The sequence below is a fragment of the Marmota marmota genome, unplaced genomic scaffold (assembly GCF_001458135.2).
Source record: "Marmota marmota marmota unplaced genomic scaffold, marMar, whole genome shotgun sequence".
NCBI lineage: Eukaryota > Metazoa > Chordata > Mammalia > Rodentia > Sciuridae > Marmota > Marmota marmota.
In genome coordinates, this window is record NW_025999932.1 from 11,442,406 (window position 1) to 11,460,973 (window position 18,568).

An 18,568-nucleotide genomic window follows, 5' to 3' on the forward strand; every position below is an offset into this window, starting at 1 on the left:
GAGAACCACGCTGCAGGGGCCATGTGGGGAAGGTCAGAGCTGCCCCACCAGCCCAAGCCCTGGTGACTTACTCCCTAGAACAGAGACTGCGCATCCACAGGTAGTGGGTACAGAGAAGTACACCCAAGCTCTTCAAACTACTGTCTGTGGCTTCTTTGTTACAGGAGCTTAACCTCTACCAACACTAAAATATTCTCCTAGGTTTTGTAATTTGCAAGTCTGATGAGCAAATACATCATATTTTTGTATTAATCAATGATAAAAAATATTATTAGGTAGAGAAGGGAAACGAATGTTACAAAGAGGTAAGTGTGCTCTTATTGCCTGTTATGGGAACAATGAAGGCAGCTAGTTTCCAGGGCCGGGAAAGCAGGAGCAAGCACCAGGCGCTGAAAGAGCTGATTCTGGAACACTGCCAGCTTCTTCCTGCCCTGCCTCAAACCCGCCTGGGGGGAAGACAAGGTAGTCAGGCCTACAGCAAATGCCACTGCAGACCAAGCCCCTGGAAAGGTCCTGCTGCAGACCAAGGCCCTGGAAAGGTCCTGCAAAGACTAACAATTTCTCAGGAAAACCTCACTATTTATATGTAAAGCTTTTAAATTCACCTTTATCATGAGAACACAATCAACAGCAGAACTAAAACTATTCCAACTGCGCATCCAAGGACACAATCATGAGTGAAAAGGCAGTTGTGGAGTAGGAAGGAATACTGCCATCACACATCCCATAAGACGTTAACAGCTAGAACAGATGAAGAGCTCCTACAGACCCAACAGCAAAGAAACCTGAACACACGTTCCTCCAAAGCAGACACAAACGGCCAACGAGCCCACAAAAAGCTGTTCAACATCACTAATGCTAGGGAAGTGGAAATCAAAACCACATTGAAACACCCTTCACATCCACTGGGATGGCCACCATTAGAGAGAAAAAATAACATAACCCATGTGGGCAAGGAGATGGGACGTGCCACCTACTGTGGGTGGGATGGGAGCCGTGCCGGTGCCACTGCTATGCCAACCAGTGTTGTGATGCTTTAAAATGGTAAAAACAGAACCACCACGTGGCATACACCCAACAGAATTGAAGGCAGGGTCCCAGAGAGATCTGTTCGCAGCAGCATTATTCACAAAGCAAAACATGGGCGGACCCTGTTGTTCACTGGCAGATGAATGAATAAGCAAAGCGTGGTGTGTACAGACAACAGAATACCACTCTATTTTAAAAAGAAAGGGAATTCGGATACAGGCTATGATGAGCCTTGAGAATTCTTTTTTAATTTTTTTTCTTAGTTGTCAATGGAACTTTATTTTATTTATTTATATGTGGTGATAAGAATGGAACCCAGTGCTTCACACATGCTAGGGCAAGAGCTCTAACATTGTGCTCTGGATGCCAGCCCACGAAGAAGAGCTCCTACAGACCCAACAGCAAAGAATTTTATACTGAGTGAAATAAATAGTCACAAAAAGGACAAACACTGTGTGATCCACTTACATGAGGCAGAGTAGTCAAATTCATGATGACAAAGAATGGTGAAGCCAGAGAAGCTCGAGGGAGGGCTGGGAGTTGTTTAATAGGTGCAGAGTCCAGCACGGGAGGTGGAAGAGGTTCTGGACATTGGCTGCCCAACAATGTGTGTGAACCTAGCCATCCTGAATCACATGCTTAAAAATGTTTCTATGTGTGTGTATATATACATATTGATATTTTATGTGACTGTATATATATAATGTTATATAGCATATATACACATATATATGTATATACACATATGTATATATTTTTAAACATGCCAAATTTGTTCCAAGGCTTCTTTACATTTAACTCTTAGTAGAATATCAGGCACAAATAATATTAAAAATGGAATGTTCTCAAGGGCCTAGATGAGGAACACATAGTCCTACAGACAAAACTCTTTCCTGAAAAAGGTTGCTTCCAATGAGGGAAGAACTAGTCTACCAGCCAGGGAGCAAGAACATGTCTATCACATAAAGCCATATAATGTAAAATTGTTGATAAATTAACACAAATTTTTTTATAACCTGCCAAAACTTCAATTCCAGTGGAGGTGAAGAGCTCTGAGAGACAATCATCTGTAGGTGGCAGTAAAAGCATAGGATTTATGTCAAAGCACCTCGAACCATCAGGTTATAAAATGAGAAAACATATGTCGGGAACCTGAAACTACCTCATGCCCAGTTAACTCTGCAAGCACTCCTACTTAAACAAACTGAAGTAACCGCTCTGATGCAAGACCTCTGCACCCTGCCTACTTTCCCTCAGGCCTCCACACAGCCACAGTCACAGCCAATCCTAACATATCAATTTCTTTTTAGAATCATGATTTTATTTGTTATGTCTCTGTAGTTAAGTTAGACCTACCTGACTGGCCACCCATTTTCAAGACATAGCATAACTTTCTTACACTAATATTAGAAAAATAAAGTCTATACTTTATTTGCATGCCCCTTCACACAAAGAAACACACCAGCAGGCTGCGTATGTGTCTGAGGGTGGTATGCTACCATCCACTTCCTTCCCCTTTTTGTTAGGATTCTGTTTAGACCATGTGGCTTGCTGGAAGCAAGGGGCTATATGAGCTGAAAGCCATAAATGCTTCATAAAGGATATCAGTACACAAAGTGTTAGCAATAAGGCAATATCATTACTGTAATGGCCAACTGATTTGTCACTGTTGCCAAATTCATAAGCATAAGCAGGGAGTGCTGCTACACAGCTCTCCTGAGTAACCAGATCAGTGCCGTTCATTCTAAAGAAAAGAACAACAAAAAACATGCGCGATTTTTTTTGTCTTCCTCTGTAAGCTGATTATAATTTCTCCAAGAGATAAATTTAAAATGAGGTTAAAAACACACACATTAAACAACAACACAGTAATACACGAACAATGAAAGGATGGCCAAGGCCAGGAATTAATGTGACCCCATCAGGCACTGAGTGCTCAGAGTTTCAAGTAGGTCCTGATCCTTCCTGGCATGAGGTATTATTAAATGAGCCTGGGATACATTAAGGTTTCCATGCAGAGAGGCCCAGCTCCCATCCTGCCAGGTTTCATCTATAGAAATTCAGAAGACCACAGATAAAATACCTCACTGCAATGGAAAGACGTAAGGATTAATTCAAATTAGACAATGCCGGAAGTGGAAGGCCCCTGGAGAAGGCCTCAACCAACTTCCCCTTCCTTCCAACTGCAGGGAGTGGTGACCAGAGAAACTAACTTATTAAAGACAACTCAGTTCATTAATCAGTGGCACAGAGCTCCAGCACAGCTATCCAATCCCAGTGTAAGGACAAGAAAATTTAAATGTACTGCAAAGAAACCATGGACACTTCAGATGGGACAGAGATAAAGAGAACTAGTGTGTCTATAGCACATGCCTGACCCAAACTATGGGGCAGGAGGCAATCCCAGACTGAGATTCCAGGGGCAAACAAATCACTCACAGAAGCAGCTTCCCATAGCAGGGATGCCCTCACACCCAGTTTTTGCCACCTCCAAGTTTTCTTTAAAAAGCCTTTCTGACTACAAAGTGTACTACACATTCAGAAAAGGCAGGCTGGACAACCCATTTGCTTCTTTCCCTTCTCTACCCTGTCCCTGAGGCTGTAGGTACAGATTCCACCCAAAAGGCCAGGCCCCTGGCTTCCAGTGGGATCTCAGAGTAGAACTGAGGAGATTAGCCAGGGGTTGCTTAAATAAGAATCTTGATTCTCCTGGCTCCTTCCTGTAGGGGAAACTGAGGCTCACTGTCTCTCTTCCCAAGGCAGCTAACTTGACAGGGGTCTCCCTCTGTCCAGGGTCCAGTGCCCCCTCACTACCGTGGTCTCTGGGGTACAGATGGTAAGAGTAACAAAGCAACAGGCCAGGGTTCCACACATAGATGCCTGATGCCCTTCCTCACTGCCACTTCTCCCACACCCCACCAAAAGGTGTGACCACCGAAGCATGAACTCCAAAGCATCTGTTTTAATTTGGGTGCTTCTTGAAATCCATACAAATGGAACCACCCACTGTAATTTCTTTGTGTCTGGCTTTTTGACTTAACACCATGCTTAGGAGATCATTCTTATTTGGATTGTGATGGTGTTCTACTCTGCCTACACCACAACTGACTTATCCATTCTATAGCTGAAAAATACAGATTGAAAAGTTTGGTTCCTAATTTAGAGTATTATAAATAATACTGCTATGAACATTCTTTCCACTTCTTCTGGTGCACACGACCATGCATTTTTACCAGTTATGTATCTAGGTGTGGACTCTATGTCATGGCACTTGTGTGAATTCACTTTAGTACTTCGTATCAAACTGTCCTGCACATTTAAACTCCCACCCACCAGCAAGACACAGAGTTCTCGATGGCTTGATAACTTCACCACCACTTCACATCTTCAGTCTTTCTCATTATAAACATGTTGCTAGGTGGTAATGTCGTTTTGTGGGTTAATTTTCATTTCCCAGATTATTAATGAAGTTGAACAGAGGTACATCCCCCTGACCACTCAGGTTCAAACCTCTGCCCATGGGGTGGCAGCGTTCCTCCTAGGCACATTACCTATACAGGCTGCAGAATTCAACTACAAACATTTCCTTGGGAATATCAACTCTTGTGAGGAACAGGGGAAGGAAAAGATGGTCTATTCCATCATGACATTATTTGCTACAGATTATTTCTGATATCCAACTTCAAAAAAATTTACTAAAATATAGATAATATGACATGTAATACAGAAAGAGCACACAATCTGAGACTCATGAACAGACATCCCTGGTCACAACCATGTATCCTACATGTTCTATGTCCTCAACATACTCTGGGGTCAGCATGGAGATGGAACCGAACCCTGCCTGATGATGATTTAGCTCTATTACCTTTGATAATACAGATAGGAACAATGTCATATAAATAATAATTTTTTAAAACCTAAGTAACTCATTTTAAACCAACAACCTTAAAGTGGTTACTTTTAGTATACAGATGCCTGTACATTAAAATGTTCAGAATCCTCAAACTCACACACATTAGAATATAGGTTTGTTTCTTCACCAATCCTGGCTATTTTAGTCAGCTTTATGTTACTGCAACAAATTTCTGAGATAAACCAACTTATACAGAGAAAAAGCATATTTGGTTCCATGACTGACTAGCTCCATTGCTTTGGGCCTGTGGTGAAGCAGCCCATCAATGAAGTGTCTGGTGGAACAATTCATTCACCTCATGACCAGGAATGAACAGGAGAAAGAAAGAGTCCACTGTCACATAATTCCCTTTGAGAACATGCCCCCAATGATCTAATGTCTCCAATTAGGCTCCACCTCTTAAAAGTTCCTACCTCTTTGCAACCGTGCCAAGGTGAACACCAAGCCTTGAAATATGTGGGCCTCTGGGGCCCATGTTCTCTAGCAGTAGTCTCTGCACATCTTCTTTCTTCCTAACTGTTACTTCCTGGTACTATAGGTGTTTTCCCCATAGACTCACCTCCATGTGCACCTCCATGAGATCAGAATTTGTGGCAGAAGGTCAAGTACATCACAATAACCACAGGATTCCCAATCAGCTGCCACAGGGCCCTCGACTGCATCTCTGTTTACTTAGGGGAAATGTTACACTGTGCACTTTTGGCCTGGGGTCCTATGGGACTTCAGTGGCTCCAGGACTGATCAACTTCCATGCAGGTCCTCTGAGGACCTTCTGGTGACAGATTCTCTAATATCTTTTTATTCTATTGTTTGTTTAGGTCTATGTGATCTTTAATTATCATATATATATGTGTCTGTGTGTGTGTGTGTGTGTGTGTATATATATATATAAAATCATATCAGGGTTCAAGTTGTGTACCAAAAGATAAATAACTGATTGTTTATATGCCTTTAAAATGTTTCAAATGCCCCCAAAAGTTGCTAAAGAAAAGGAATGTGGGAATGCTAACTTTACAACATAATATAGGAAATCAAATTGAAAGGAGTTTCATTCTAACTTGGCTATAAGATCATAGCTATAAATTGTTGGGATTTTAAACATACATTTAAAAAGCACATTTAGGGGCTAGGAGTGGCTCAGCGGTAGAGCGCTCGACCAGCATGTGCGAGGCTCTGGGTTCAATCCTCAGCACCACATAAAAAAATTTAAATAAAATAAAGGTATAATGTCCAACTACAATTTTTAAAAAAGTTTAAAAATTAAAAAAAATTTAAAAAGCACATTTAAATACAGTTTCTCAATTTTTATCCAGAAACTCCTACCATTCAACATGTATCTCCCACCTCAGCTCAGTCCCTCAAAAGAAACCAGTCAGTTTAGATACAAGTTTGAGACAGAGAAGGGCAGGGGACAAAGATTCCAAAATGTGAAACTGTAGAATGTCAGGGCCACATGGTAAGATTCCCCCCACAGGTCAGAGCATTCTTTGCTACTCTCACTCCTCCTCCCCCTGGGACAGGCTATCTCCCAACCACCAGGGCTTTCTGCTTTCTGTCCCCACACTGGAACAGCTAAAGCACTGCAGTGGTCCCCTGGTCACAGTGCTGGTGGGGAGCAATGATAAGCTGCCCTCACTCTTGCTATGGTTAAGATAACTAGTTTAAGACCAGGAAATGTCTCTAACATAGGAACATGCTTTGAATGGGAATTTGCTATATAAAACTATTAATATTCTTTCTAATAATTATAAACTTGGCTTAACTGAATCATACTATATCCACTTAAAAACCGGGCACTTGTGCTAAAATGAAAATTCACTTAGATTCTTTAACATTTGATCAGAACTCAAAACTGGAAGTAAATTGTTCTTTGTCTTATTTCACACAGCCTGAGACACGTGAATCGCTTTATGATGGGAATCCTGCAGTCTCTGGGAAAATGTGAAATCCCTCTTTTGCAAGGAGTAAAATTTTTCTTTCACTTACATGAAATTAAAGTTGCATGAATGATCCCTGAGTCAGATAAGTTCCTCTGTTTGAATAAAGAATTCATTAGGGGGTCTGGGGATGTGGCTCAAGCGGTAGCGCGATCGCCTGGCACGCGTGCGTCCCGGGTTTGATCCTCAGCACCACATACAAAACAAAGATGTTGTGTCCGCTGAAAACTAAAAAATATTTTAAAAATTCTCTCTCTTAAAAAAAAAAAAAGAATTCATTAGGTTTAAGTATTAAAGAAGCAAAGGAGACATAAAAATTTAATCCTTGATCAACTGTTTATCTGCTGAATGGTTTGGGGAAATTTACCTTTTCCCTGTAATTCCTTCTCAACATAAAATCATAGTGAAGAGCCAGGAGCAGAGCCTGGTGTTCAGCGCTACCGGGTTGGGGGAAGAGGGAACCCGGCCCAGGCCCTGCCTGTCTCCACGTCTCACAAGCTGGCAAAAGGCCCATGCTAACTCTGGGATCAGGAATTCACCTGACTCCCCCAAGTGTCTGCATTTGCTCACCCACTTGTTCAGTCACAGGTTCAGCCAACGTGCAATGCCACACACACACATACATGTACACACACACCAGCTGCCACTCTCAAGGAACACGTTGTAGTACAGCACAAAAGGCAGGTCAACAAGCAAGAGCATGGAGAGCAGGAGCCGCTGCGAGGACAAATACAGGCCACAGCAGGGCAGAGAAGAGTTCCCGGAAAGGCAGCTTCCAGGATAAACTGCACTGGCCAAGCCGGGAGGTGGGAGTGCAGCCATAAACAGTGCCAGCAGTGGGGACGGTGGGGGAGTGGAACATGCAGAAGGCTGGAAGAGAACATGCCAAAGGCCCCATGTGGCTGAAATGCAGAGTAAGGTGGGAAAAGAGTGAGAGCTGATCCCAACCTGACCTGACATGTGGGGAGTTCCTACACTTGCTTTTGGATGTGCCTAAGAAACTGGCAAATCAGAAATAAGAATGTCAGGGACTGGGGTTGTAGGTCAGTGGTAAAGGGCTTGGCTAGCATGTGTGAGGCACTGGGTTAGATCCTAGCACCACATAAAAATAAATAAATAAAATAAAGGTATTGTGTCCATCTTCAACTAAAAATATTTTTTTAAAAAAAGGATGTCATGTACAGAAAAGGACTCCAGTCTTAATGAGAGGACGCTCCTGACTCTTAAGTATATACATTATTGCATCTGTTGATTTACACAGCACAGGAAGCTAATCAATACTTAATTTCTGAAAATGTGTCACAGGCTATATGAAATAAGAACAGACTAGGTCTACAGACAAGAGGTTGCTATCTGACTGAAATATCACACTCCTGGGTGGCATATGAAACATAACTCCATGGATTAAAAATTGATGAATGTAATTCAGTAACAAAGAGATATCTAGTGAATAAATCAAGGTAGTCACCTCAAGAAGAGTTATGACGGTGCTGGAGGACACTCAACTCCTAAGAAGCCGGGCTGTCCCTGAGTTTTTTGGAAGTCAGTAGCGCTCTCTGGCCCTCATTTTCCTCATCTACACTCATCCACACAAGAACAGCTGCTGTGGTCATCTCCAGGGCCTCTAAAGCCAATTATTCTGGTAGGCTAACAGACTCACAAGTGTTTATCATCAAAGGCAAGGACTTCAATAACCACTATAAGGTGTAGACTTACTATCATTTTGCGTGAAGGAGAAACACAAACACACACACACACATACATACACATACACACACGCGCGCTCTCAAAAAATTAAATTCAAAAAACAAATGTAATTAAGTTCAGATACCCTCTAAAAGTTGACAAATCATGCATATCCAAATACAAAGATAATCAAAATTTTAGAACAACCAATTTTTTTGTTTTTAAAGAAGAGAGAAAGTTAAAAAAAAAAATGAACATAACTAGGCAGGCAATGATTTGCACTGCTCACTTCCCCTTCCGCTGGCTTCCTTCCCCTTCTTAGGTCAAAACACTCCTACTATGTAAATCATCCCACAGCCGACTCCAGAGTCCTCTCTGCTATGACTTGCAGGGAACTTCATGCAAAAGAAACAGTTTCTAGACTTCCATGTGACCAAAAGAGATGTGAAGCATCGGGGACCATAAAACAAAGCAATCCACAGCAGGCAAAATGTGTATGGCACAGCAGAAATGAATGAACTGAGGATCCCAATTTTAACCACTGAGAAATGTCTGAATAGAGCTGGGCTTGGTGGCACACACCTGTAATCCCAGCTACTCAGCTGGTCAATTCAAGGCCAGCCTGGGCAACTTAGCGAGACCCTGTCTTTTTTTTTTTTTTTTTTTAATATATTTACCTTTTGTTGTAGTTGGACACAATATCTTTATTTTATCTCTTTATTTTTATGTGGTGCTGAGGATCGAACCCAAGGCCTCGCACATGCTACGCAAGTGCTCTACCGCTGAGCCACAACCCCAGCCCTGACCCTGTCTTAAAATAAAAAATATAAAGGATATAGATCAGTGTTTGCAAGCAACGCAGAGTTCAATCCCCAGTATGTGGGGGGGATGATTTAAAAAGTAAAAAGTGGATATCCTATGATTTTAGGAATTTTATAGTAAAGTGACACTGTTTAGGATACTTGTTAAGTGCCCAGGTACTTTTTTAAGCACTTGGGATTTTTATGGATTAGAATCCTCACAATACTATCAGATGCATATTACATCTATTTTAATTGTATAGAAACTAGGAACAAATGCTCAGTGTAGTTAAGTAACTACATAAAGTTGCACAGCTTAGAAAGTAGTTAGACTTGGAATCCGGTTCTGCTCAACTTCAAATCTCCTCTTTCCATAAATTATGCAGACTTTAAACATCAAAGTAAACAGTTAATTGAAAAAAGTTTCCCCTTTTGATAGGACTCTCTTAACACAATGCCATCATTTCAAGAGGAGCTTATGCTAAGTGTGACTTCATAAACAAATCACTTGTGAGAGAAAAAAACCACATCCAGGATCAAACTGCAAGCTGCAAAGCCTGTTTCAGAAAGCACTTCCTGAAAGAGAGAGCAACGATTACAGCTCAGCAGTGCCAACTCCTCCAGCAAGCCGGAGCTACATTCAAAACAGCCTTTAACGCAACAAGTGAGTCTAACACAAAAGAAATACGACATGTCTGAAATGCACCATTTCCAGACAGAGCTATTTTAACTCACAGACACCTCTTTTTCAGAAGTGGGTACACCGGAAAATGGTCACTTCTAAGACAACGCTTTGATGGAAGGAGGTAAGCAGCATTCCTTTAACTTCATCACAGATCACTATCATAAGTACTGCTTTATTAAGCTCAAAATCACTAACAAAACATTATAGAAACTACGTTGGTGAAGGAAAGGACCTCGAAATCGTTGTGATCTTTCCATATTATTAGTACGATTGGGCACTAATTTTCAATATTACTTTACATTAATGGTAATTTTTCAAATTAAGGAAAACCCTGGCATGATAAGTCATAAATATATTAAAGTGTCTTTGTCACATTGTTTCAATTATATTGATTTATAAAATTATTTATCTTTTTTGTTTTGGTACTGGGACTTGAACCCAAGGGCACTCCATTATTGAGTTACATCTGCATTCCTTTTTATTTTTATTTTGAGACAGGGGCTAAGTTGCCAAGGCAGTCCTTGAACTTGCAATCCTCTTGCCTCAGCTTCCCAAGTCACTGCCATGACACCTGCCACCACACCTGGCATGAAATTATTTGTTTAATTAAGAAAAGAAAAACTATAGGTGATCATGGAATATAAAGCTTTCAAAAAGTTGACTTGAAAGCCAATTACTTTTCACAATTTTTCCAAAATTTTCTGTTTGCAGAGCATAGCCTTTAAGACACTTGAGTCACTCATACTTTATCCAAACTGGAGTGAATGAATGAAGACAAATGCAGATGGCAAATGAACTGCATAAAAGCGGCCTGAGCCCAAGGTGGGAAAGGCTCCCTGAGCTGGTTGGTAAATAAGGCATTTATGGAACAAAATTAGGGATGAAGATAGGTAGAGAAGAAAAAAAAAAAAGAATACAAAATTTCATTTACATTACATTTATTACTATTTAAAAATTCTTTGAGGACTGGGGTTGTGGCTCAGTGGTAGAGTGCTCACCTAGCACAAGTAAGGCACTGGCTTCGGTCCTCAGAACCACATAAAAATAAAATAAAGATATTATGTCTATCCACAACTAAAAAACATGTAAAAAATGCCTTTATGTTTAATAAAGTTAATAAAATTTAAGATTTAAGTTCCCGAGTTCTTCTGGAGATCTAATTTTCCTATGCAGTGCTCTTCTCATCTGATAGAAATTAATATTATACTTTAACTGATATTTGGAAATTTTATTACAGGGTTTTAAATTTATAGAATTTTATTCCAAAATCATATTCAATCCACATATTTGAGAAACTAATTTAGGAAGTTGCAAATGAAGGAGGAAGAGGAAGGGAAAGAGAAAGAGAGGGAAGGAGGGAAGAAAGCAAATTTGCATCTTGTAATTTGTCCACAGCAACCTCAAAAGCTGTTCTCAGCAGCCCATGATACCACTGACCACAGGCTGCTAATCTCCCCCATAATTCTCACTAAAGAAGGAGTCAGGGCTGAATTAGAGACAAGCCACTCTACAAAGTGACATTTTTGAAGGAAACTTCATACACCTCCATATTTCAAAAAGATGCCTCAAAGTTCCACCTCTTTGTAGTGAGGCTATTTTTAAAATCTCTTAGTGGCTGTATCATGGTGAGGATTTTTACTCTGAGGGTCAATGATATTTGCAATCACAACTAAACTCTTTCCATTTGAAATGAACACTTTTTTGGTGATTGGAATTTATTACTTTTGACATACGCATCAAGTTACTGATGACTTCTTATCAGTATCCACTTCTCTTAGCTGCTCCTTTTTAAAATTTAATTTGACAAACAGTATTCATGCTTCTATACTTAGGCAGAGGAGGGGTATGAGAGCTGTTCTCCTGACAGGAACATATTTTCAAGACATTCTTCTCTATGCACCACTGAGGCACCTGAAATCAGCTTTTAGGACCTAAGACACACAGTCTGGTAGCTTCACTCTGAGGCACTCCAATGGCCTGGACACAGTCCATCTGTTGCTCTAGGAGCCCGGTTATCTTTTTCTTTTGTTTAATATTTATTTTGTAGTTATATAGGTGGACACAATATCTTCATTTTTAATGTGGTGCTAAGGATCGAACCCATGCCTCACACATGCTAGGTGAGCACTCTACCTCTAAGCCACAACCCCAGCCTGAGCTCAGTTCTTGATCTGTAGATCATGAGACAAAACCACTGTTTCTAGACTGATGATAAATTTAAGAGAATATGAGATAATACTACGAAGAAGTCTTTACCACTTAAGAATAAATAAAAGGTCAGACAGCAACTGTGCAAGTCTTCACTGACAAACTAGAGAACAGCTGCTATGAGTGACCTTACCAAACATGCTTTCCTTCACTCTCCTTCATTGAGCAAGTATTTATTTACTGAATACCTACTATGAGCTCAATCGGAAATAGGGAAATAGAAGATAAAGTTTCTGCTCTCTCTTACGTGAGAATTATTGTAATTTTCAATAATCAGTTTTCCAATATACAGTTTTTTTATTTTTTTAGTTGTTGATAGATCTTTATTTTATTAATTTATATGTGGTGCTGAGAATCGATCCCAGTGCCTCACACATGCCAGGCAAGTGTGCTACCGCTGGGCCACAGTCCCAGCACCCAACATACATTTTTATATTAAAATTATATTTAATGAATGGCTGGACATGGTGGTACATGCCTGAAATCATAGGTACTCAGTAAGCTGAGTCAGGAAAGTCACAAGTTTGAGATCAGTCTGGGAAACTTAGCAGACCCTGTCTCAAAATTTTAAAAAAAAGGCTGGAGATGTAGCTCAGTAGTAGAGTGCTTCAGGTTTAATCCCCAGTACACACACCCCCCAAAAAATTGTGTTTGAGTAAAAGTGTACTATTTTGACATTAATAACTTGATTATAAAATATTTAAACAGAATGGTGGTGAGAAAAAGTGGGAAACATTTTATAAGATTCAAAATACAGATTGGCCTTTCCCCAATAAGTCTAAATCAAGAATGCTTATTAGAGAGGAATAACAGTTACCCAATTTCATACTATAGGGAGAAAAAAATCATAAAGGAAAGCTTGTTTTTTGAGGCAGAAGACAGGTAAGCAGGGATAGTGAAATAAATGAATCCCCCACTGCACTGAGACCCTCTGAGCCATGTTCATGGGTTAGCATATAATAAGGGCTTGGGTAAGGCTTGGGGTTAGAGCATTTACCCGAGTTTAATCCCCAGCCCTGAAAAAAATGATGAGTTTACCACAGCTGTAATCTCTAGGGAATGCATTCCTTAATAAATGCTGAGACTCACATATTAAGTTCACAATATAAAATACTCTCAAAATGAGACAGCCAAGCTGAGTTTGAGAATGTTAGCATCTATTTTCCAACCAAGGGATTTCTTCCTAATTTTTTCAACTATTTTTACAGCCTCTAAGTATCATGCCTACCAACAAGCTATAAGATGACTACCCCAAGCAATCAAGATCAACCCATCCCTTCTAATAGCTCACACCCAGACGAATACAAAATCGCGGCTCTTGTCTTCTACAGCTGTATATTCCTGGTTGGATTATTTGTTAATGTTACTGCCTTATGGGTTTTCAGTTGTACCACCAAGAAGAGAACTACTGTAACCATCTATATGATGAATGTGGCACTACTGGACTTAATATTTATAATGAGTCTACCCTTCCGAATGTTCTACTATGCAAAAGGTGAATGGCCATTTGGAGAGTACTTCTGCCACATTCTCGGGGCTCTTGTAGTGTTTTACCCAAGCGCTGCTCTATGGCTTCTTGCTTTTATCAGTGCCGACAGATACATGGCCATCATACAGCCGAAATATGCCAAAGAACTTAAAAAAACATGCAAGGCCTTGCTTGCCTGTGTAGGAGTGTGGATAATGACCCTGACAACCACTGTCCCTCTGCTGCTACTCTATGAAGACCCAGATAAAGCCTCCTCCCCTGCCACCTGCCTAAAGATCTCTGACATCATTCATTTCAAAGCCGTCAATGTGCTGAACTTCACTCGACTGATATTCTTCTTCCTGATCCCTGTGTTCATCATGATTGGGTGCTACTTGGTCATCATTCACAGTCTCCTCCATGGCAAGACATCTAAGCTGAAACCCAAGGTCAAGGAGAAGTCCATAAGAATTATCATCACGCTCCTGGTGCAGGTGCTCATCTGCTTCCTGCCCTTCCACATCTGCTTTGCCTTCCTGATGCTGGGTGGGGAAGAAAACAGCTACAGCCCCTGGGGAGCCTTCACCACCTTCCTCATGAACCTCAGCACGTGTCTGGATATGATCCTCTACTACATTGTTTCCAAACAATTTCAGGCTCGGGTCATTAGCGTCATGCTGTACCGCAATTACCTCCGGAGTGTGCGTAGAAAAAGCTTCCGATCTGGGAGTTTACGGTCACTTAGCAATGTGAATAGTGAAATGTTATAAATGACGTGAATTTTCTTCAATCTCTTTAAAATTCATTTTTCTTTAAAATTCATTTTCCTAACTACTCTAGTACCAATGGATATTCTACATAATATTATCAAGTCCCCTCTCTGCTAAAAGAAAAGAAAAAAACTTTAAGAACTCTTTTGTACAATCTTATTGTGGCAATACAATTACACATTCTAATTTTTTATTTTCAAACTTGTATAAAACATTTGGAATTATTGGGGAAAAAACACCCACACTGGCATTTCACAGTCAAGCCTTATCTACACAGATAATAAATATTTTTTAATTATTTTGAATTTAATTATTTTGAATTTAATTCTGTGAATCATGAGGAAAAAAATTCAACCACTGATCAAAGCAATTGGGTGCACTATTTTCAATCCAGATGCACCTCTCATGTCTAATCTCAGGACCCTGAGGTATAAATTAAATACTTCTACACAAACAGCTATGTGCAACACATCATCACTTGCTGCAGAGCAAACTGATGGTGGCAAGCAGCAGATGCGCCTGGGAAGGTCACCCCTATCAGCCCTGCTCCTACTCTGAATTTGGTTTCTTTTAGAGATAAGACTAGTCAAAAACTTTCTAGACTAGATAAAAACTTTCTAAGAGCATACATGCACCCAATCCCACATAAAACTAATGATGAAAACTTAACCTGAGATCCCTTTCTGCCCAATAACAAGGACACGAGGTGTTTCTGTGTGAAAGCCATTCTCTGATGACAAAAAAATCAACAAAGTGAAAACGTTAAGTCATGGTTGTCATAATAAACTTATAGGTAATCTAAAATAGTTAATGAAAATTTATTTAGCATGGTAAGTACTTTTTTTTTTTTTTTTTTTGGTACTGGGGATTGGATCCAGCGGCCCTTAACTACTGAACCACATCCTCAGCCCAGCCCTTTTTATTTTTTTATTCTGAGACAGGTTTTTGCTAAGTTGCTTAGGGCCTCGCTAAATTGCTGGGGCTGGCTTTGAACTTGTGATACTCCTGCCTAAAGTAATTACACACATTTAAACACAGTATGTAAAAATTCAAAATTTCACTATTCTAGAGGGGTTTGATTCTGGAAAACAATGTTACATCCATATGTAAACACTAACAATTAAAAAACAGTAAGCATGTAAGGACAGATGTGTAGCCAGCATGGGTTACTAGACATAGCTTATAAGAAAAGTTACACATAAGCTATGTCTTTTCCTATAAGCTAGGTCTAGTGATAGATCTTCTTTAGTTTGCGAACAACAGTTATATTTCCTGAATTGAAATAACAGTCATGAGCATCTATCATGTGTCAGGTACAATTTCTATGAAAAGCACAAGATAGACAGGTCTATATAGAGTTCAGTGACCTTATCCTATAGTCTGACTAGTGCTCACTATAATCAAGATTACCCCTTCAATGTTACTGAGTGTAAGGAAGTTAACACATAAAGTAAAACCTAGTTCTCCCTCCAACAACTAGTAGGTAGCGTAGAAGATACAGACAATGACAAAAAATACTATGATATAATAACATTAAGATAATAAATGTAATAAATACTAATAAGAATATTAATACATTTGTTATAATACACCTAAAAGGGCAATTAATCTTACCAAAGAAGGCCAGGTAGGCATAAGAGTACAAATACTGTACACAGTATGTTAAGAAAGATAAATGACTGATGGGGGAGAGGCCTGACAGAGATGGTGGTCCTAAAGAAAAGGAAAACCAAACATGCTGCAAGGAACTCAGTAAGAGTTTGCTTAATTCTCTCTACTCCCTGTGAAGAACAGAGTGCCTCCAACTGACCCATGATAGCCATTTATAAACAGCTCAGAAATGGAACTTGAAAGAAGCCACCTGCTTAAAATTTTTCACACAACCCGTCAGTGGCACAGATGAAATCTCGAACCTGTGATGGCAAAGCCCATGCCATTCCAGCTACTCCAGTTGCCCTGATGGCATCCTGGAGGAGCATGAACTTTGTTCTGAAGGAAACAGAGCTTTAAAGGTTTTAAAGACGAGGTCTAGCACGGTCAAGCCCATATTTTAGAAACACAACTTGTGAATGCTCCGTATGAGATGGTTTGAAATTGACAGGGGGCTAGTTAGAGATTTTCTGTAAAAACTCAGGCAAGAAAAGATCAGAGTTTAGACTGGTATTGTGTAGAAATAAGAGAAGTAGAAAAAAGGGGAAGAATGAGTGTGCTACTGAGGACTCTGGATTACATGCACTTGGAGCTCCGTCCCATTGAGGGGAAAGGGAAAGACTCCCAGCTGGGAAGACTGAATACATGGAAAGCCAGTAACTAAAGTAAGGACAGCAGGAGGAGGGGACAATGGGGGAGAGAAAGGAGACCCAAAGGGAGAAGAGTTTCAGAACATGAGGTGTGGAGAGCCATTCTCACGCGTGACTGGGCGACTCCCGGTTTGGGCCTGAGGCTTCTGGCTGTGTCGGAATTTTCCCGGCCCTCTGGTGATGAGAGAACCCGTCCGTGTGGGGGCGTTACTGACCACTGACCCCGGGGGCCCAATCACTGACCCTGACCTTGGAGTGCGGCCCCCCCCAACCTTCATTGGATGGAATTATCCCCTGAATTTCTTGTTCCCCAATAAAAGGCTACTCCCTGGCGTGCTCGCTCTCTCTCTCTCTCCTGCTAGCCCTGAGTAATCCTTGCTGCCCTACGGGTGGTTCGAGGTTGGAGCCAGAGAGGGGAGCCGTCTCGGACCTGGTCATAGAAAAAGGTAACTGAGTCTGTGTGTTTATTTCGATCTCTGCTAGCTAACTTTTATGCCAAGAACCTCATTAATGAAACCAATGCGCAGGCCGCATGGTGGAATGAGGAGTTTTCTTTGAGTCTAGATGTCACTAGGAATTTTGAGTCTACAAGTCACTAGGAATTAAGACTCTAGACAGATCAGGAAAGTAGTGCACCCTGGAAATGCAGGGCTGGGAAACAAACAGGCTGAAGTCCTGGCAGTGGGTGAAACAGTCCAAAGAAGCCTCAGGGAGTGAGCTGGAGAAGAGCCACAGATGGTAACTAGGAGCAGGTGGTTGGTTTCACAAAATGAAGAGAGTTGTTAAAAAGCATTTAAAGTGCTATTAAAAGGCCAAACAGGATGACCGATGGCTTCAGAAATCAGGTGGTTTCTTGGAACTTTATAAGTTTTAATAGCAGTGAGATTAAGAAAGAAGTAAGTAGAAAGTGAAGAACTGTAGAGAGTGGATTTGGCATTGATGGGGAAAGAAAAAGATGTCATAATGCAAATGTAAGGCACGTTGACTTTTTAAAGAGTAGTTTCCTCTCTTGAATTTTTGAAGCTTTGCCATTACCAATAAAAGATATTTTTACAAAATCCAAAGTTTACTTATTAAAGTAATGATTTACTTTTCATTACTTTATATAATGTTTTGTGACTTGAAAGAGAAGATGGCTGAATTAGCATTCACACTGTTTTTCAAAGGGGATACTATCATTTTTTAATTTATTCACGGTTGGAACTCTCAGTACAGATTTAAATAGTTCTCTCTTAAGAGTGAAGAAAATTCCCGCCAACTTTAAAATTGAATCAGACTTTTCATAATAAACTAAATGAATATGAAGGTTCTACTGTCACCCAACTGCATGTGTAGTAGAAAAAATGTCCTCAGACAAGGGGAAAATGTAAGAGAATTAATAACTGTGTTGTTCTTCATCCCCAAGACTTATTCTAACACATACACACACACACACGACACACATATGTCCTTCCAAAATTCAGCAGGCTTCACAGAAAAACAAAAAGAATTGGCCTGGGTGAGAAACACCTGGGGAGAACGGCAGACTCAGCTTGGCTGGCTCTTTCCTGAGTTAACCTGGACACCATCCCGAGAGGACTCTGTGTTCACAGGGGCAGAACAACAAACAAACTTCTCAGACTGATTCCAACACAACCCGTGGCACTCAACAAAAACTACATGATCATCATCACACAGAACTCAGTCCATCTCCTCTTAAATATTATTCAGAACTAAACATCATTAAAACAGCTATAGGTCAATATTCATGGATATTCATGCCAACAATT

The 18,568-nt window shown here is 40.4% G+C and overlaps 2 protein-coding genes across 10 annotated transcripts in view; one reads left to right on the forward strand and one right to left on the reverse strand.

Moving 5' to 3' along the window:
- The window catches only part of Ubac2 (UBA domain containing 2), a 154,983-nt gene that overhangs the window by 107,350 nt on the left and 29,065 nt on the right, over nucleotides 1–18,568 (reverse strand). The window lies entirely within an intron of this gene.
- On the forward strand, nucleotides 9,685–15,846 carry Gpr18 (G protein-coupled receptor 18). Of its 9 annotated transcripts, none has more exons than XM_048800685.1 (4): nucleotides 9,685–10,032; nucleotides 10,121–10,174; nucleotides 10,765–10,875; nucleotides 13,470–15,846. In XM_048800685.1, exon 4 carries the CDS (start codon nucleotides 13,504–13,506, stop codon nucleotides 14,497–14,499), a length of 996 nt encoding a protein of 331 aa, XP_048656642.1. In that variant the 5' UTR covers nucleotides 9,685–10,032; nucleotides 10,121–10,174; nucleotides 10,765–10,875; nucleotides 13,470–13,503; the 3' UTR covers nucleotides 14,500–15,846. The 9 variants fall into 9 exon arrangements, with proteins under 9 accessions (XP_048656642.1, XP_048656644.1, XP_048656641.1 ...); XM_048800687.1 differs by having other exon boundaries at nucleotides 10,124–10,174; XM_048800684.1 differs by having other exon boundaries at nucleotides 9,685–10,174.